General features: G+C 36.5%; 1 protein-coding gene across 2 annotated transcripts in view; it reads left to right on the top strand.

The window, feature by feature from the left end:
• Positions 1-21,404, top strand: part of NDFIP2 (Nedd4 family interacting protein 2) — a 73,052-nt gene that overhangs the window by 37,270 nt on the left and 14,378 nt on the right. For both annotated transcript variants that reach the window (XM_011953836.1, XM_011953835.1), the window contains exons 2-4: positions 833-998; positions 13,115-13,248; positions 19,508-19,601. In XM_011953836.1, coding sequence (XP_011809226.1) covers positions 833-998; positions 13,115-13,248; positions 19,508-19,601 — 394 coding nt within the window. The remainder of the gene's footprint in view (positions 1-832; positions 999-13,114; positions 13,249-19,507; positions 19,602-21,404) is intronic.

Here is a 21,404-nt window from a genome sequence, read left to right as displayed (position 1 = left end):
CAGCTAATTTTTGTATTTTTGGTAGAGACAGGGTTTCACCATGTTGGCCAGACTGTTCTCAAATTCCTGGCCTCAAGTGATCCACCCGCCTTGGCCTCCCAATGTGTTGGGATTACAGGCATGAGCCACTGCGCCCTGCCTTGCTTTAGTAATTTTTTTTGTACTTGGGAAAACCTACTTAGAGTAATCCACATTTTTAGAATGTTTATCTGTTTTATTCCATTTCATTAATTCAGATTTCATTTCTAATTATTCTAGATTCACACATTTTTTTCAGGAGGCTCTTAAGTAGTAGAGATGGTATGGTGGCTATGTTACTAGGATTTTTGCTTTTCTTTGTAGTATGTAATAACTCTATTGTCACAATTGCATACTTCCTCTTTCCTGTAACACCAAACCTTCTCCTTCTACAGTCTCTCTGATTTCAATAAATGGCTTCAATAGGCCAGAAACCTTGGAGTCTTCTTTTGGTACCTGATTTTAAAATTACAGTAGGCCCCCTTATCCAAGCGATGTGGTAGACCTTTGATATCTACTGTAGGATCATATGAATTTGTATCTATTTTGAATCATGATATTTTCTTTATAAATTCTTAATTTGAACTTTATTGTAAAGAAATGGAAAATTCTGAACTTCTTAATAACTAAAGCTTTACAAATTGTTTTTCAAAAACTTTGAAATACTAGTGTGGTTTTGTATACTATCTAAAAATGCCATTTTACTTTGTGTTTGGCCAAAAAGTGATCCCGTGTCTGAAATGATAAAATCAGCTTAAAATTTAAAAAATAATTAGCATTACATTAATGTTTTCTTTTTCTTTTGTTCTCTTAGCTTCTTAATGAAGAGGATAACTCGGAATTATCGGCCATAGAGCAGCCATCTACTTCAAACCCAGCACCGCAGATTGTGCAGGCTGCCTCTTCAGCACCAGCACTTGAAACTGACTCTTCCCCTCCACCATATAGTAGTATTACTGTGGAAGTACCTACAACTTCAGGTATGAAACAGCTAGTAATGTTTTTATTAGTTCTTGTTTTTTTGACATTTTGGTTTTGTGTACTTATCAAGTCTGTTAATGGACTTACAAACATATATGCACATGGATATTTATATGTGTGTATGCATACTGTGTGCACATATAAATATACAAATGTATACACACATATATGTGTGTGTGTATATATGTGTACATACTTATATAGCCATAAAACAAGATAATGATGAGTGTGAGTGAGAATGTGGTATGTGTGCCTGTAGGTGAAGGGTGTACATAGTGTTATCCCGTACATATGATAATTCTTGAATACAAGTCAGTAATTCCTCTTTGCTGCTGTTCATCTTATTCAGGTCACTCTAAAGAACTAATCTGTTTTTCTGACTACAATTTTTATTTCCTAAGCAATGATAAATTATTCAGTTTAATCACTTTTGTATACCAGTGTGATTTTGTATACTATCTGATGATTGTTTAATTTTGTATGTGATTATAACTTCTCTAGTCTAATAATTTCTAAATAAATTCTAAATAACTTCTCTAAATATTTTGTATACTCATTATGAAAAAATTTCATATGAAAAATCAGTTACTGAAAAACATTTTAACAGAAAAAATTTTTCACTAGAACTTTTCATCTTATTTTGTAGTTAACATCATCTACTGCTCTCAAATTAATGCCAACTTTCTCTGGTTACCGTTTTTACATTTGGAATGTGTAAATTCAATATTTCTTCTACCAAATTCATTTACTTTTTTTGTGTAGTTACTGAAAATCATTTTTTCGTGGTGTCCTCACTAATGAAATTAATACATGCTTACTCCTTTTATTTGTATAAAATGTTTATTTGATGAATATGCTTGCTCATTGCCCAGTTTTATGCACAGTTTTTATGTTGATAACAATTTTGTCTTTAAGATTTAACAGCTAGTTTGATGCCTGTTAAAATGTATTATATGCTAAATACTTCAATATTTTACAAATTTTCACAATATAATAATAAGACTTTGCTACCTTAGATTTAAAAAATTAATTTGTCTGTAATTTTGAAGAAAGAAAATGAGTTGTTTTCCCACTGATGTTTGAGTAATGAAAGATGCTATGAATGATTTTAAGAGTGAAATTGTGATCCCTTTGTTGTGACTACCATTGCTATTGCTGTGTAACAAACTACCCGAAATGTAATAGAGTAAAATATCGATCATTTATTACTGTTAATTCTTACTGTTCTGGGCATGGACTGGGTTGAACTATGCTATTCTCTCCTAGAGTCTTATGTGACTGTTGTCTGATGGTGGCTGGGGTTGGAATGATCTCAAAAGAGATCATTCCTTTTTCACATGTTTGGTGGTTTATACTGGCTTCAGCTAGGACCACAGCTGGGGCTACTGGCCAAGACAGTTAAATGTGGCTTCTTATTGTGGCTTACACTTCCTCGGTAGATGGTGGCTGGGTTCCAAGAACAAGCATTCTGAGAGAAAGTCAGATGGAAGCTGTATCACCTGTTATGATACTGTCTCAAATGTCACATGGTCTTACTTCTGCCATATTTGGTTGTTAGAAATGAGTCACTAAGTTTAGTCCTTATTCAAGAGGAGAGGAATTCATCTCTACTTCTTGATGAGAGGAGTTTTAAAGAACTTGAAGACTAACTTTTAAAATTGTCACAACTGCATATTTACCCTTCCCTGTAGCACCAAACCTTCTCCTTCTACAGTCTCTCCTGTTTTAATAAATGGCTTCAGTATGCCAGAAACCTTGGAGTCTTATTTTGGTACCTGATTTTAAAATTACAGCAAGCCCCCTTATCCAAGGGAGATGTATTCTCAGAACCCCAGTGGATGCCTAGAACTACAGCTAGCACTGAGCCCTATAAATACTGTGTTTTTTCCATACATACTGTTTTTTCTTTGTTTTTGTTTTTTTGAGATGAGTTTCGCTCTTGTTGCCCAGACTGGAGTGCAATGGCGTGATCTTGACTCACTGCAACCTTCACCTCCCGGGTTCAAGCAATTCTCCCCCCTCAGCCTCCCAAGTAGCTGGGATTACAGGCATGTGCCACCACACCTGGCTAATTTTGTAATCTTAGTAGAGACAGCATTTCACCATGTTGGTCAGGCTGGTCTCGAACTCCTGACCTCGGGTGATCCGCCTGCCTTGGCCTCCCAAAGTGCTGGGATTACAGGTGTGAACCACCGTGCCAGCCCATACTGTGTTTTTTTTTAGTACATATATACTTATGATAAAGTTTAATGTATAAATTAGCCACAGTAAGAGATTAACAACAACTAATAATAAACTAGAACAGTTACGGCAATGTACTGTAATAAAAGTTGTGTGAATGTAGTCCCTCTTTCTCTCTCTTGGAATACCCATTCTTCTTCATGTGATGGTATGAGATGATAAAATGCTTATATGATGAGATGAAGTGAGGTGAATGACATAGGCATTGTGATGTAGTGTTAGGCTACTATTGACCTTCTGATGATATGTCGGAAGGGGGATTGTCTACTTCAGGTGATCCTGGACTGCAAAACCATCACGATGTCGATAAGTGGGGATCCTTGATAATTGAAGGTTATTTTGCTGAAACCTTTTGGAAGAACATTGTAACTGGAAGTTGTTGTCTCTTTTTTATTAACTTGTTGAAGTGTTGCTGCAGAGGTTGTAGTGCTTCAGTGATTATTTGGGTGACTTTGATACTATGTCCCATTAAGGATCATATTCTATAATTTTGACATTTAATGTCTGTGCAATTTGAAGCACTTCAGCAAATTTTGGTAATGGCCACATTACTGATTCTGCTTTATTTTATTCTTCGTCTTCCTCTTCCTCTGTAGATGACTCTAACTCTTGCATGGCCTCATTTATTAACACTTCTTGATGGCCTTCAGTTATGGCCTTCTCTACCAACTTGTCATGCTGTGTGATTTTCCTGACTTCTCTCTCCATTGATCCCCAAGAAGCCTTTCATAACTTTACTCCAACCATTCTTCAAGGCGACATCTACAGTTTCTGGTTTTAATTCATCAGTTGCAGCTTTGATGAATGGTACTGCATCAGCAATAGTGATTTCCAGCACTGTATTATGTCCATGTTAGGGTCTGCATCAATTGCTGATCAAATGTGATTAAATACTAGGCAAGTATATGTGGCCTTGACAGACCAGATGATGCACTGGGCAAGGGACTGAAGCAATGAGGTTATATTTGGAGGTCAAAATAAAACCTCGACATTTTCATTTTCCTAGCAAACAGATTCAGGACGGTCAGCTGCATTGTCTGTTATTAATAGGACTTTAAATTTCAACTTGTCTTCTTTCAAGTACTTTTTCACTTCGGGGATGAAGCATTGGTGGAACCATTCCATGAACAAGATAGCTGTCACCCATACTTTCTAATTATGTTGCCAGAATTTGGGCAGATAATTTTTAATTTTTTCTTTGAGGGCACATGGATTCTTCACTTTGTACAGTATACCTGGCTCTGTCATATGCCCTGCAGTGTCACCACACGGTACCTGAGTTAATCTGTCCTTCCATGTTTTATGCCTTAATGCCTCCTTTGTGCTTTGATAAATGTCAGTTCTGTCAGGCATCTTCTCCCAGAAGAGCCCAGTTTCATCGCAGTTGAAAGCTTGTTTGGATGGTATCCTTTCTCCTTAATCAGCTTCTTCACCTCTACCAGAAATGCGACAGCAGCTTCTTCATTAGTAGACACAGACTCTCTCGTAATTTTTTATTTTTTAGTCCAAACCTAATCCTCAATCTGTGTGAAAATTCCTTATTTACAGTAAATGGCTCAGTGTCTCTGGTTTCAGGAGATTCCTTGCTGAAATCTTCGTATAGGCTCAGTGCCTTCTGGTGCAACACATTGCTGTCAATCGGAACATGTTTCTGCTTGTGTCCTTCACATACAAATTAATTCCTCTTCCATCTTAACTAAGCACTTATCACACACTGTGGCCAAAACTTTTGCGGTTGGGGATGTGACAGCAAAACTAGCACAAATTTCTTTTTCCTTCACAATTTCACAGATAGAAGATTTGTTTTTACTGTAGATCTTAGCAACCTCAGCCTACTATTTTTTTTTCTTTATCAAGGCAAGAACTTTCACTTTTTCACTTAAAGGTAGCACTTTATGGCTCTCTTTGGCGTATCTGAATTGCCAGCATCTCTACTCTTGTGTTTTGGAGCCATTATTAAGTAAAATAGAGTTACTTGAACACACGTACTGCAATACTTCAATCGTAGATTTGATAACATAGAGTTGCTAAATGACTGATGGGTGGGTAGTGTTGACAGCATGTATACACTGGACAAAGGGATGATTCACATCCTGGCCAGGACACAGTGAGTTGGTGTGAGATTTTATCATGATATTCAGAACAACGCACACTTTAAAACTTATGAGTTGTTTATTTCCACAGTTTTCTATTGAATATTTCTGGATTGCAGTTGACCTTGGGGTCACTGAAACTGTGGAAAGCAAAATCATGCCTAAGGTAGAACTATTGTATATGGTTTTTCTCTTTTAATTTTTGATGAAATGAAATATATTATTATATGTCTTTAAGCTAGTCCATCTCCATGTTCTGAAATACACAATTTTCATGCCATGTTCTAGTCTCTTCTGGATTTAGATTTGTGAATATTTTAAAGTTTTTACAATATTAGTGAGATCTATAATTTTATGCTCTTAGCAGATGGAGAGAAGAGGTGGAGCTGCTAAAACTTCAGACAGGAGATGCTGGTAGTTTGGACTAGAGTGCTGGTGGTGAAGAGTATGTGGATTCAAGCAATATGTGGGAAGTAAAAGTCAATGCCTTGGTGACAGATTGGATCAGGATGAGGGAGAAGGGGTTAAGAATGATGCCCAAGTATCACTGAAAAGGAAGAGGTTTGGGATGAAGATCAAAATGTTACTTTTTGGCCATGTTGAATTTTAGGTGCCTTTGAGAACTAAAGAGGAGATAGCAAATAGGCAGTCAAGTGATAACAAATAGACCCACATCAAATAAACCTGAAATTCAGAGGAGAGATTTGGGCTAGAAATAAATGTTGCAGATCAACTGTGTGTAGTAGGTAGTTGAATTCTTAATCCATGAATGAAATAGCAAGGGAGAGAGTAGAGAGGAGGAAGAAGTTGTCTATGTTGAGGAACTACAACATTTAACAGTGAGTAGGGGAAGATTAGCAGATCAGCAAAAGAGAAGCTGGAGAGGTATGAGAAACACCAAGATAGAGTCATCTAAGGACCTTCAGGAGAATGAAGTTAGATAAAGGGTAACAGGAGAACCTTGAAGACTAGCAACACAAGTAAAGAAGAACTATTAGGCAGGTAGGAGAGGACTCTGAAAAGAATATTCTAGAAGCCAAGAGAGGAGAGAATTTTAAAAAGAAGTGGCTGGTCAAGAATTTAAAAAGATTATACCTAGCACTTACGGTGTGCTTACTGCATACCTGCCCTTTCTCCAAGTTCTTAGGTATATAGCTCATCTGATTTTCCAGCCATCCTGAGTAAATCATCTGTAAAATGAGGTTCATTTTACAGAGGAGAAACCAGTCATGGAAAATTAAATAACTTGCTCGTGTTCACATAGCTTCTCAGTGGTAAAGACAGATTTCAAACTCAGATGTATCTAATTCTAAAGTCCGCAGTCATGTTTTATAATTGCAGTGTCCTATGATTTTGGCTATTTGAAGGTCATTGGTGAGTTTTGCCATAATGGTTTCTTTGGAGTGTTTCGATTAGAAACCTAGCATATAATGGGGAAAAAAGCACACAGGTAGGGAGGAAGTGAAGACAGCAAGTGACTTTAATAACTAACAAATGGAAGCATCACACATGCTCAAAATAGGGGAATCATTAAATACATTTTCAAATAATAGTATATTTAAATATTTCATAACCATTAAAATTAGATTTTTTGAAGACTGTTTACTGATATCACACACTTTGAAACAGCAAATTTAAAAAGTAGAATATAAAATGACATATATGATGTGATCCCCATTATTTAAGAAATAGATGAACATTTCCATGTAAAGGAAATTCCAAGATATGTTAAAAATAATCACTTAGTCTGGATGGTATAGTAATTGGGTTGTTTTCGCTTTCTTTAAAGAGATACTGTCACATGCTGCATAACAACATCTTGGCCAGTGACAGACTGCATGTACCATGGTGCTGAAAAATTTCTGTCACCTAGTGACGTGGTAGCTGTCGTAAGGTTGCACTACACAGCGTTTGTGGCAGTGTTGGTGTAAACAAATCCACTACACTGTCAGTTGTGTATAAGTCTAATACATACAATTATGTACATTACATAATACTTGATAATGGTAATGACTATATTACTGATTTGTATATTTATTAATCTTAATTATTATTTTAGAGTATATTCCTTCTACTTATAAAAAACACATTAACTGTAAAACAGCCTCAGGCAGATCTTTTCAGGAGATATTCCAGAAGGCGTTTGTTGTCATAGGAGATGACAGCTCCATGTGTGTTATTTCCCCTGATAACCTTCCATTGGGACAAATGTGGAGGTGGAAGACAATGATATTGATGATCCTGACCATGTGTAGGCCTAAGCTAATGTGTGTGTTTGTGTTGCAGTTTTTAACAAAAAAACTAGCCATGCATGGTGGCACATCCCTATAATCCCAGTGCTTTGGGAGGCTGAGGTGGGAGGATCACAGCCTAGGAGTTTGAGACCAGCCTGGGCAACTTGGGGAAACCCCCTCTCAACAAAAAATACAAAAATTATTTAGGTGTGGCAATGCACACCTGTAGTCCCAGCTACTTGGGAGACTGAGGTGAGGGAATTTATTGAGCCTGGGAAGTTGAGGCTGAAGTGAGCCATGTGCCACTGCACTCCAGCCTGGGTGACTGAGTGGGACCTTGTCTCAAAAAAAAAAAAAAAGAAAGTTTAAAAAGTTTAAAAAATTTAAAAAATAGAAAAAAGATTGTGGAGTAAGGATATAAAGAAGAAAATAGTTTTGTACACTGTACAGTGTGTTTGTGTTTTAAGCTGTGTTCTTAGAATCACGAAGTTAAATTTAAAAGTTTATAAAGTAAAAATACAGAAAGCTGAGATTTATTATTGAAGGAAGAAAAATATTTTAAAATAAATCGAGGGTAGCCCAGGTGTACAGTGTTTCTAAAGTCTGTGGTAGTGTATGGTAGTGTCCTAGGCCTTCACGTTCACTCGTCACTCACTCACTGACTCACCCAGAGCAACTTCCAGTCTTCTAAGCTCCATTCATTGTGGGGGCCCTATCCAGGTAGGCCACTTTTTAATATTTTAGAACATATTTTTACTGTGCTTTTTCTATGTTTAGATGTATTTATATAACACAGATACTTAACATTGTGTTGCAGTTGCCTAGAGTATTCAGTACAGTAACATGCTGTACAGGTTTGTAGTCTGAGCAATAGGCTATGTGCCATATAGCCTAGTTGTGTAGTAGGCTCTACACTCTAGGTTTATGTAAGTACACTCTATGATGTTCCACAAAGACTAAATTGCTTAACACATGTCTCAGGGTATATCCGTGTTAGTAAGTGATGCATGACTGTATTTTAAACATGAACTGTGCTAGATTTTGCAGAGATTATATTCTCCATTAGGTCATTTTTTGGCTAGTTTTTAATAGATCTGAGCAACATAAATATTAATACGTGACATTTGTGTAATGCTTCACAGTTTACAGAGTCCTCTTGAATACTCTTCTATTTTATCCCGTAATAGCAAGTAATAGCCCTGCTGTGTCAGTTTTATGGATGAGAAAGTGGAGCTTTATAGTGCTTAAGTGATTAACTTGAGGTCACACAACTTCTAAGAGGAGGATTTGGAGCTGGAGCTCGCCAGACTTTAAATCCTTTTGTTGAGAACCACTCTCTTAAAAGGGTAGAGAAAAATAAGCAAAATTTAGAAGTGAAAATTAAAGCTGTAGCAATTGAGTTTTCCTACCCAACTTTCATCTATTAGTGGTAGGGATATTTTTCCTGTCTCGAGTATTAAAACCTTTCAAAAATTTTCATCCTTGTTATTATGAAAGATCACATCTCCTTGGATAATGTGTGCCATTGTTCCAGTTTTTAAAATTTATAGTTTTAATGTTACTGCCTTAAAATTTGTAAACATCATTTTTACTTAGATTTTGCTTCAGAACTAAAGAAATCTGTTTATTTGACCACTTATGTTTTTACATTCTGATAATAAATCTTTTCTAAGAATTTGACTTTTGTCTCTTATGTTTGATAACATTCAGTATTTTACTGCTAGTACCAACTCCATGTGATTAGATTAAAAATGACCTAACTTCAGGTCCTTAGCTCTTATTGACAGCACTAAAAATTGTTTTAAGACTTATATGCATGAAAATACGGTAGAAGTATTGCTAGAGTAAAATGTGCTTTTAGATTGGAAATGCAAGAAATTCTGTTAGAGAAAATTGTAAACAAATGTAAAAAAATCAAAGCATACTTCAGAAATATTGCTGGTTCATTTTCAGACTACTGGAGTAAAGCGAATATCTCAGTAAAGAGAGTCATATGAATTTTTTGGTTTCCCAGTGCATACAAAAGTTACGTTTACGCTATACTCTTAAGGGTGCAGTAACATTGTGTTTAAAAAATGTGCATATCTTAATTTAAAACTTTACTGCTAAAAGATGCTAATGATCCTCAGAGCTTCAATGAGTCATAATCTTTTTCCTGGTGGAAGATCTTGCCTCAATGTTGATGGCTACTGACTGATTAGGGTGGTGGTTGCTGAATGTTGGGGTGGCTATGGCAGTTTCTTTTCTTTTTTTAGAGACAGGATTCAGTGGCGTTATCATAGCTCCCTGTAGTCTTGGACTCCTGGGCTCAAGCAATACTCCTGCCTGGGCCTCCTGAGTACTACAGGGACAGCCATTTTAAAAAAAAATTAATATTTTTAAAGATGGAGTCTCCCCATGTTGCCCAGGCAGGTCTCAAACTCCTGGCCTCAAGTGATCCTTTTGCCTCAGCTTCCCGAGTAGCTGGGATTACAGGTGCCAGCTACTGTGCCCAGCTCCAACTGTGGCAATTTGTTAAAATAAGACAGCAATGAAGTTTGCTATACCAATTGACTCTTTGTTTTACGAAAGAATTATCTATATAGCATGCAGTGCTGTTTATGGCATTTTACCCACACTAGGACTTCTTCCAAAACTAGAGTCAGTTCTCTCAAACCCTGCCACTGCTTTGTCAGTTAAACTTATGTAATCTAAGTCCTTTTTTGTCATTTCAACGATGTTCACAGCATCTTCACTAAGAGTATCTCCCATCTCAAGAAATCACTTTCTTTGCTTATCCATAAGAAGCAACTTTTCATCCATTCAAGTTTTACCATGAGATTGCAGCAATTCAGTCACATTTTCAGGCCTCCCTTCTGATTCTACTTCTCTTGCTGTTTCTCCCACATCTGCAGTTACTTTCTCCACTGAAGTCTTAAACCCCTCAGTCATCTGTGAGGGTTGGAATCAACTTCTTCCAGCTCCTGTTAATATTCGTATTTTGACCTTCTCCCGTGATCCTGAATGTTTTTAATGGCATCTAGAATAGTGACTCCTTTCCAGAAGGTTTTCAGTTTACTTTGTCCAGATCCATCAGAGAAATCACTATCTATGGCAGCAATTGTCTTATGAAATTGACAATTTTTTGTCAATTTTTTTTACTAGCCGTAAAATCATAAGACTTGAAAGAATTACCCTTTGATCCATGGGCTGCAGAATGGATGTTGTGTTAGTAGGTATGAAAACAACATTAATCTTGTTGTACATCTCCTTCAGAGGTCTTGAGTGACCAGGTGCATTGTCAGTGAGCAGTAATATTTTGAAAGACATCTTTTTTTCCTGAACTTTCAACAATGGACTTAAAACATTCAGTAAACCGTGCTGTAAACAGGTGTGCTGTCATCAGACTTTATTGTTCCACTTATGGAGCACAGAGTAGACTGAGCATAATTCTTAAGGGCTCTATGATCTTCAGAATGGTAAGTGAGCATTGGCTTCAACTTAAAGTTCTCAGCTGAATTAACTCCTTACAAGAGAGTCAGCCTGTCCTTTGAAGCTTTGAAACCAGGAATTGACTCATCTTTAGCTATCAAAGTCCTAGAAGGCAGGCATCTTCCAGTAGAAAGCTGTGTCATCTACATTTGGAAATCTGTTGTTTAACATAGCCGCCTTCATCAACGATCTTAGCTAGATCTTCTTGCATAATTTGCTGCAGCTTCTACGTCAGCACTTGCTGCTTCATGTTGCACTTTTATGAAGATGGCTTCTTTGATGTAGCCTCATAAACCAACCTCTGCCAGCGGCCAACTTTTCTTCTTTACCTTCGTCACTTCTCTCAGTCTTCATAGTATTGAAGAGAGTTAGCACGTTGCTCTGAACCAGGCTTTGGCATATAGGAATGTTGTGACTGGTTTGATCTTCTAACTGGAACTAGAATTTTCTCCATATCAGCAATAAAGTAGTTTCCCTTTCTTATTACTCATGTGTTCACTGTAGTAGCACTTTTAATTGCCTTCAGGAACTTTTCCTTTGCATTCATAACTTGGCTGTTTGGAGCAAGAGGTCTGGCTTTCAGTGTATCTTAGCTTTTGACATGCTGTCCTTGCTAGGCTTAATTATTTCTAGCTTTTGAATTAGAGTGAGAGACATGTGACAAAACACATACAGTGTTTATTAATTAGGTTTCCTGTGTTCTGTGGGCACAGTTTGTGGTGCCCCAAAACAATTACAATAGTGACATCAAAGATCACTGATCACAGATCACCGTAAAAGATATAATAATGGCACTGGAAACGTTTGAAATGTTGCTAGAAGTACTAAAATAGGACAGACACACAAAGTGAGCACATGCTCTTGGAAAAATGGTGCTATCGAAATTCGATATGTTGTCGATTCGATGCGGAATTGCCACACACCTTCAGTTTGTAAGAAATACAGTATTTGCAAAATGCACTAAAGCAAAGTGTATAAAACCAGATACGCTTATAGAAAACTACCGTAGTTATAAGGGAGGAAAATACAAAAGTGATGTCAGACAATGTGGTGCATGCTACTTTTAGAACCTACTTTTTTGTGTGTGTGTGTTGGTGACTCTAGCATCAGTCTAATGAGTTGATTGATGTGTAACATTTTACTTTACTACTTATGTTGTAATAAGTGATGGGCTTTATTTTTAAAATATGCAGTCTGTACTTTCTATTGTAATGTATTTCTGGATATTGTATTTCAAAAATTGGAGAAAGAAATACTTTATAAAAGAAAATCTAAAGAACCAGATGGATAAAGGAAAAATGGGAAGAGAAAGGCACAAGAGTGAAAAAGTAAAACTTCAATCTTTTAGCAAAGGGAAATACTGAATTTGCTTAAGAGATTAGGACAGTTGTTGAAATCAACATATGTAAAAAAATTACCCCTTGTATGTTATTGGAGCAAAGGATTTGGGGTCAGGAGCTTCCTGTGTCTGCCACTTAATGTTTAATATTGTACAAGCAACTTTTCTGAACCTCAGAGATGCTAAGGTCAATGTATATAGAAGTGGTATATGAAATGGTTAGTGCTATGTAAATGTTTTGTTATTATTATTATTGCTGACTTTTTCTTTTTGTTTCTTTGGCTGTGAGATAGTAGGCAAGTAAACTAAGTTATTTATGCATACTAATAAGCACATAGAGGATGCTCATGTGCACCAAAAGCCAGACCTCTTGCTCCAAACTGCCAAGTTATGAATGCAGAGGAAAAGTTCCTGAAGCCAATTAAAAGTGCTACTACAGTGAACACATGAGTAATAAGTATTGTGAGATTCTTAACTTCTCTTGCCTGGCACTCTTTTTCAGAATTTCAATCTAGAGGTTCTTGTTTAGTGTATTAGCCTTTAAATGGTTTTTATCCATTCTTTCTCTTTATAATAAATTTGGACTAAAATAAGATATATGATTGTAATAGTAATTTATAGCTTGTAACATAGGACTATAATAGTAGTCCCATATTAGTGGCCTATTGTAAATTGTTAAGTATGGCTACAAAATTAAATAGATTTTATTGGTTATTCTTTTTGAATTCTTTCTTCAGATACAGAAGTTTACGGTGAGTTTTATCCTGTGCCACCTCCCTATAGCGTTGCTACCTCTCTTCCTACATACGATGAAGCTGAGAAGGCTAAAGCTGCTGCAATGGCAGCTGCAGCAGCAGAAACATCTCAAAGAGTAAGAAAATTTTATCATTTCTTTCGATAAAATTATTTTTGTTAATACGTACATTTAGTAATACTAAAAATAGTTCTTTGTGTTTAAGTGTGTATGTAGATTTTTTTCGAGCATCATGGGTTTGAATTGCACAGGTCTACTTGTATGCAGATTCTTTTAAATAAGTATATTGGAAAAATATTTTGGAGATCTGCAGTAATTTGAAAAAACTTGGGATGAATTGCGTAGCCTAGAAATATTGAAAAAATTAAGGCATGTAATGAATGTATAAAATGTATGTAGATACTAGTTTATATATTATTGACTGTTTATGTTATCAGTAAGGCTTCTAGTTAACAGTAGGCTGTGAGTCGTTAAGTTTTGGGGAAGTCAAATCACTCAGATTTTCTACCACATGCAGGTGGTTCGGTGTCCCTAATCCTTGTGGTGTTGAAGGGTTACTGTATTTGTTCTACTGTTGCTTATGTGTGTGGTCATTTTTGTTGAAATTGACATTCTCCTAGTTAAATTCACCTTCTCCATCCCTTGACTTCCTCTTTTCTATTGCTCTTCCCCACTTATCATTTCCTAAATTTTGATTTCAGGCACCTCGTGTGTTAGCCTTCACCTCGCATCCTAACTCACTCACTCTGGTTACCACCACTTGGAAAGTTCTTCTCTTTGCCTGGACCTCAAGTCCATGGACCTCTTTGATGTCCATGTACTTATTTCTCTTCTTACGTAGTTTGAATTCCATGGCCTATCATTTTAATTGTGAATCATCTTTTTTTTCTATTTATGTTTTCTATATTAGCATAGCCAGTTTAGTGACTGTGAAAAAACTCAAGGTAGCCGAAAAACACAGAGAAATGTTACAAGGCCTTCAAATTATTTTTGTCAGCTGTTTTTTTAAATAACATATTCTACTCTCGAATTTTGGAATGATGATCAAGCATTCTGTCTTCTTCATCTACCTGTTTTAGTAATAGAGTTAATGAGATACATGTATATTATTCTTTGCTCTGGTAAAAGGAGTGGCTGTCTCAGTCATGGAGAGTCAGTGACATGCATACACAGCTGCTATTCTGCAGCCAGGTAAGAGGCAGAAATTATTTACATTTTAGTGTGGCTGCAAGGAGTGCTAGAATTTTTTGCCTTTTTTTCTTGCTTCAGACTTGAGAGATGCCATTTCAGATCCCTGGATTCACCCCATTTTGTTCGGGAAAAGAAAAAAAATCAATTCACCCAGGAAAGCTAGAATTAGGTGAGGAATCAAGGGAGAGAGATGTACTTCCATGTATGGCATTCTCCTCTAGCTGCTGTGAGGTCAGAGCCCAGCGAGCAGATCCTCTTGAGAGATGAGCATGTGCCCTGGATGTGTTTCTTTTATCAGCAACAACCCTTTTTATGCCTGCTCCCACTACCCTCTTCCGGCACACACAGGGTTAAATGTCAACATAAATAGCTTTGGACACAGTTATGAAGGTATATAAAGACAGTAAACTCCAGTTTTATTTGTTATGCCTTTTTCTTCACAGAGGAGGAAAGTAAGTCTCTTAACAGAGTGGCATAATATAGCTGAGTCAATAAGAATTTTTGTTGCTGTGAGGGGAACATCATAGAGGAGGAGGATAGATCTAAATAGGGTGTTTCTGTCTAAATCAGTTCTAGGTTACTTAGAACACATATATTTGTAAATGCACATGCCCATCTCTCAGTGAAGTAGATTGAGTCCTCTATGAAAGTCCCAATAACTCCTTTTCTCAAGGGGTATTTCCCTAGAGACCTTGGCAGTGGCAAAGGTCCTTAAAGAGTATTATGGACCTTAGATCATTTACTGCCCTAACTTCCATACAAGAGGATAGAATTCTAAAGACAATGTAGGAAGTATTAAGTCTTGCTAAGTGTGCTTTGAGGAAAGTTGATTTTACTCCTTTTGGAGAGAAAAGTCTGAAGTGTCACTGTTCCGTTTCCTCATGGTCGTCATTTCCAGCACCCTGTTTTAGAAAGTAAATGTAATCCTCAGCCGGAATTGGAACATGTCCATAAAGAAAAATTCTCTGTTTTCACCTGCTTCTAATATCATTGTAACTCCAGCTTGTGAGCATTGTGGAAAATTTCATAGACAGCAAAGTATTAATAGAATTGTGTACAAGAGACGCTAACTTAGGTCTTGTAAAAGATCTTTTCAATTTACCAGTGCTTCCTTAACCCAGTGCTTCAGCACCCTCTTTGTGCAGAGTATGAATGTTTGCATATGAGTCTCCATTACCTGATTGAGATTAAAATATTGGTCTATGCTTGAAAATTGCTAGGAGAGTAGATTTTAAGTGTTCTTACCATGAAAAAATATTTGAGGTACTGTGCATGGTAATTAGCTCAATTTAGCCACTCCACAATGTATACACATTTTAGAACATCATGTTATACATCATACATATATAGTTTTTGTCAATTACAAACAAAATTAAAAATTGAAAAAAAAGTCTCATCGAATTAGCATTTGAGTACATTCAGTTGTAAATGAGTCTCAGCTGGGTGTGAAAGCTTATGTCCTAAATCAACTCTCATTGGGAGAATATAGATAGTCAAGAGACTTTAAGACTACTGTTTTTTACTGTTTCCTATTTCTGATGCGTAGAATTGCATGTATGTTATGGAATGGTTAAGTAGTTTTCTGAAAATGACAACTTATTTTTAATATTTCTATGAAAAATGCTAATTCCAAACCATTAATTTTATAAAATGTTTACAACATGGCTTGTTCTTCGGGTAGGCTCATTTCATCATCTTATAATGGGTAGGGCTCTTTTTTTGTGACTTGTTTTAAATTGTTGCAGTAACTTGTCTTTTGACATTAGAACTACCACTGGATAAATCAAGAGCAACTCCAGGACACAGATCTTGCATTTACATTCCCAGTACCTAGTTATTATCAGGCACATTTTTGTTGTTTAGTAAATTACAGCCAATTATGTTAATGATGCTTTCTCTGTATTAGCCAATGTGGGAAAATAGGAAGAGGAAAATACCACAGGTGTTCTATTACAGCTCTCTATTTTAAAATATTTCGATGTCTTTACCAATTTTAGGATTCAGAAATTAATGTTTAATGTAGTTGAAATTATTGCCTAGATACCATTTTATTTTTTAAACATCTTATATAAACATTTCCCTGTTACTTAGTAGTTGAGTTAAATTCCCTGGAATCAATATGCTATTGAAATTTAGTGGCCATTCCTCTAGAGTGAACAATTAAAGTATTTTCAAATGTTTGTGTTTCAATTTTTTTCTATTAATATTATAAAAGACATCTTTGGGCATATTGCAGTGACTCACTCCTGTAATCTCAGCACTTTGGGAGGCTGAGGCAAGCAGATTGCTTGAGCTCAGGAGTTTGAGACCAGCCTGGGCAACATAGCGAGACCTTATTTCCACTAAAAAAAAAAGTTCAGCCAGGTGTGGTGGCATGCATCTGTACTTCCAGCTACTTGGAAGGCTGAAGTGGGAAGATCACTTGAGCCCAGGAGATTGAGGCCATAGTGAGCCCAGATGAAGACTGCAGTGAGCCATGATTGTGCCACTGCACTCCAGCCTGGGTGACAGAGTGAGATCTTACCTTAAAATTTTTTTTTTGTCTTAATGACTTTTGATAAAATTTCTGTGTTTATTTTGTTGTTTTGTTTTGTTTTGTTTTGTTTTTGAGGCAGAGTCTCACTGCGTCCCCCGGGCTGCAATGCAGTAGTGCGATCTCGGTTCAGTGCAACCTCTGCCTCCCCAGTTCAAATGATTCTCCTGCCTTAGCCTCCCGAGTAGCTGGGACTACAGGAGCATGCCACCATGCCTGGCTGATTTTTTTTTTGTATTTTTAGTAGAGATGGGGTTTTTAATAGAGACGGGGTTTTGCCATATTGGTCAGGCTAGTCTCGAGCTCGTGACCTCAAGTGATCCACCCACCTCGGCCTCACAAAGTGCCGGGATTACAGACATGAGACCCTGTGCCTAGCCTGTACTGATGTTTTAAAATACACAGTATGAAATATATTTTTTGCCATCACACTGACAGTTTTTTGTTCTTACTATGCTTTAATGTTTATTCCTTGAATTAATTTGAAATTATATAAAATTTTATAAATATGTACTTAGTCATGGCCAGTGATTAAATTTAGTATATTGAGTTTACCTGTGATATATGATTGCACAATTTAAGGGATTTTTGTACCCAAATAATAAGCAATATAAAATGATTTTGAAAGTTTTTAAATTTCAGGATAGCAGTATGCTTAGTGAGGCTACCATGATTGTGTGGAAAGAACATCATTGCCCTGGATTCAGCTTCCACTTTGACCCTCCTAATTATGTGATCTTGAGCAGAACCCTAGCTTCTCAGACTTGGCCTCACAAAATTGAGTTATTCACACTCAACTGAGATGATGTGTACCATGTTAGTCCATTTTCACACTGCTATAAAGAAATACCCAAGACTGAGTACTTGATAAAGAAAAGAGGTTTAATTGACTTACAGTTCTGCAGGCTGTACAGGAAGCATAGCAGCTTCTGGGGATGCCTCGGGAAACTTACGATTGTGGTGGAAGGTGATGGGGAAGCAGGCCCGTTTTACGTGCCTGGAGCAGGAGAAAGAGAGAGAGTGGAGGGGTGATGCCACACACTTTTAAACAACCAGATCTCAGAAAAAAACAATAGTGCACTCACTCACTATCATGAGAACAGCGCCCAGGGAAATGATGTTAAACCATTAGAAACCATCCCCATGATCCAATCACCTCCTACCAGGCCCAACCTCCAACAGTTGAGGATTACAGTTGAACATGTGATTTGGATGGGGACACAGATCAAACCATGTAATTCTGTCCCTGGTCCTTCCCAGATCTCACGTCCTTCTCACATCAAGAAACAACCATGCCTTCCCAACAGTCCCCCAGAATCTTATTCCAGCATTAACTCAAAAAATCAATAATCCAAAGTCTCATCTGAGACAAGGCAAGTCCCTTCCACCTATGGGCCTGTAAAATCAAAAACAAGTTAATTACTTCTAAGATAAAATGACGCTATAGGCACTGGGTAAATATTCTGGTTCCAAAAAGGAGAAATTGGTCGCCAAAAGGGGATACAAGCCCCATGGAAGACCGAAACCAAGCATGACAGTCATTAAATCCTAAAATTCCAAAATGCTATTTTTTTTGAGACAGTCTCACTCTCTCACCCAGGCTGGAGTGCAGCGGTGTGATCTCGGCTTACTGCAACTGCTACCTCCTGAGTTCAAACGATTCTCACTCCTCAGCCTCCTGAGTAGCTGGGATTACAGGCATGTGCCACCATACCTGGCTGATTTTTATATTTTTAGTAGAGCCAGGGTTTCACCACGGTGGCCAGGCTGGTCTTGAACTCCTGGCCTCAAGTGATCGCCTGCCTCGGCCTTCCAAAGTGTGGGATTATAGGTGTGAGCCACCACAGCTGGCCAGAATAATCTTTGACTCCATGTCTCATATCCAGGGCTTTCTGGTACAAGGGGTGGGCTTCCCAGGCCTTGGGCAGTTCTGCCTCTGAGGCTTTGCAGTGTACAGTTCCTGTGGCTGCTTTCAGGGGCTGACATTGAATGCCGGCAGCTTTTCCAGAAAAAAGGCTGCCAATGCCTCTACCTGGAAGACATGTAGAAACATGATAGAAGTGTGGAGAATTATCTCCTAACATAGTCTGCTGTTGATGGGCATTTAGATTGTATCTAATCTTTTGCTCTTATTAGCATTGCTGGAATGAATTATCTTTAATACATCATTTTTATAAGAGGGAATATGTGTATGTGTATATATATATCTGTGCAGTATATTTTAAGAACTGGAATGGCTGGATCATAGGGTATGTACATTTTTATTTTTGATAATTATTGCAAAATTGCCAACCGTAGAAGTTGTACCAATTTATACTCCATCACTGTTTATGAAAGTTCTTATTTCCCAGTCATTACTAATGCAGCACTGTCACATGTTTCTTCTTGATACCATTTTTGTGAGTTTGATGTTACTCATCTTTTATCTTTTTTGTGTTTATCTTTAAAGTTACTCTTTTCAAATGTGACTGTGAAAAAATAGTACTTGCTAATGCTTATTGAGTACTCTGTGCCAGACATTGTACTCATTATTTCATTTGCCTATACAACAAATTGAGAACATTAGATTTTGTTGAAGTTCTTATGCTTATTACATTTAAGATGGTAAAGTTGTAATTTTTAGTGAACTATTCCAATGTTACATATTTACAGATTCAGGAGGAAGAGTGTCCACCAAGAGATGACTTCAGTGATGCAGACCAGCTCAGAGTGGGTAATGATGGCATTTTCATGCTGGCATTTTTCAGTAAGTAATCTTTCCCAACTGTTTTAATTTTTTTGCATGTATTGATTTTATGTGTATTAAAGTAACATAGTGAAGAGAAGCAAATATTGTTAGCATGAGTCTGCCTTTCTTAAAATGTAAATTGTTTCTGATATTGGACTAATGAATACTGTGATCGTATGTTTAAATACAAATCCTAGAATTTATTAAACTCTTGTTTGCATAAATGTGCATTGCAGCCATTATGAAGACACTGACATGTAAAAGTACGTAAGCATATTTAAGCTATTTCAGATTTTTAAAGAGAAATACTGCTATATTGGTGCCCATTCAGCTCTGTAGGAGCATATGGAATGAAACTATAAATTCCACTTTGGGGCAGAGGATTTCCATTTGAGTGTCCTTAAGCTAGAAGAAGGATTGGAAAAAACGGACATTCTGGGCAATTGGAACAGTGTCACTTGAGACAGACAGTTATGAAAGTATAAGTCTTATTTGGGGGAATGGTAAGAATTAGAAGATCAGAAACTTAGTAACATTTTAACATCTTGCAGAATTCTTAGTATTTGACTTATAAAGTAAATTTAATCTTCTTGAGGGAAGACTATGTCAAAGTCTTCATGATTTCAATTCCTAATACAGGGATTGACATAGTAAACTCATTAAATAATAAGATGCCCAATAAATTACTAAAGCCAGTGGTAGAAACCATTTAAGTAAGTTATTGATCTATGATGGAGTCAATTTCTGCCCTCCACCTGGTTAAATGATCAAGCGTTCATTCTTGGATAGAATGCTGATTTAATTCAGTTTAGTTATAAGCTTTATTGTGATCATAAAACCAAGAAATAAACTTATTTAAAGTGCCACATTCAACTTTAAAAAGTAGAAAATACAAACTTCATTTGTTGACACTTTTGAGTCTGAAAGTTCATGTAAACCTTGTCCTCCCAAGTTTGAAATGGTTTCTTGCTTCCCTTCTATTTTCATCTGCTGAAGAAAAGAGGGGGAGAGGAATGAGGAAGGAGGGCAGGCAGCTCCTCGAATTTACTAATTGTAATATTCTGGTTGTCAACCAGCAAATGTATATGCAAGATTTAAATCTTAAATTGGTTTTAGTTACAATTTCTAGTTAGATACGTTAGGTATAATAAAAAGGCAATAAACTCTGGTTACCAATGAGTGCTGTTTTGTAATATTAGTCCTGTGAACCTTGGTTTTTATCTTAATTTTGGTTTAACTGGTAATCCTATATATAATAACATTTTAATAACAAACCTCTCACATAGTTTGTTTACAAAAAAGAGTAGTAGCTTAAACATTCATTGCTTTCATTGTTACTACTATACCTTTTAAGAATCCTTAATTAGAAAAGAAAGGATCTAAATATATTGTACTATTTTTAGTATAAATACCTGTTTCTTGGGAATAAAAACATGTTATTTGACAGCTTCTAATTATGCAACTCAGAAATCTTGTTTCTCCGTTTATTTCACTTACCACCAGTGTCTTCTTTTTAATTTTTATTTTTTAGATTTGAAGGCCTTTCACTGATGTGTTATAAATGCATGATAACTTAGACACACTGGGTGACTTTATTCTTAGCCAGTGATAGTATTATTAGCTAATATCATGTAAATGTACACATTTATATTTAATAGATTGAATATAAATTATGTTTTACTAAATTTTTACTAAATTGTTTCCACAACTCATATATTTAACGCTTCCTGTTTTACAAATATTGTACCAATATTGTAACAGTAAATTTATATTTTTACCTTTATTTCCTGATTTTTTTTTCCTGGTAGGCTATAGGCCTAG

This window comes from Colobus angolensis, unplaced genomic scaffold (genome assembly GCF_000951035.1).
Source record: "Colobus angolensis palliatus isolate OR3802 unplaced genomic scaffold, Cang.pa_1.0 Scaffold374, whole genome shotgun sequence".
Classification (NCBI taxonomy): Eukaryota; Metazoa; Chordata; class Mammalia; order Primates; family Cercopithecidae; genus Colobus; species Colobus angolensis.
Note: the sequence above shows the minus strand (reverse complement) of the source record. Positions and strands in the feature narration are given on the sequence as shown.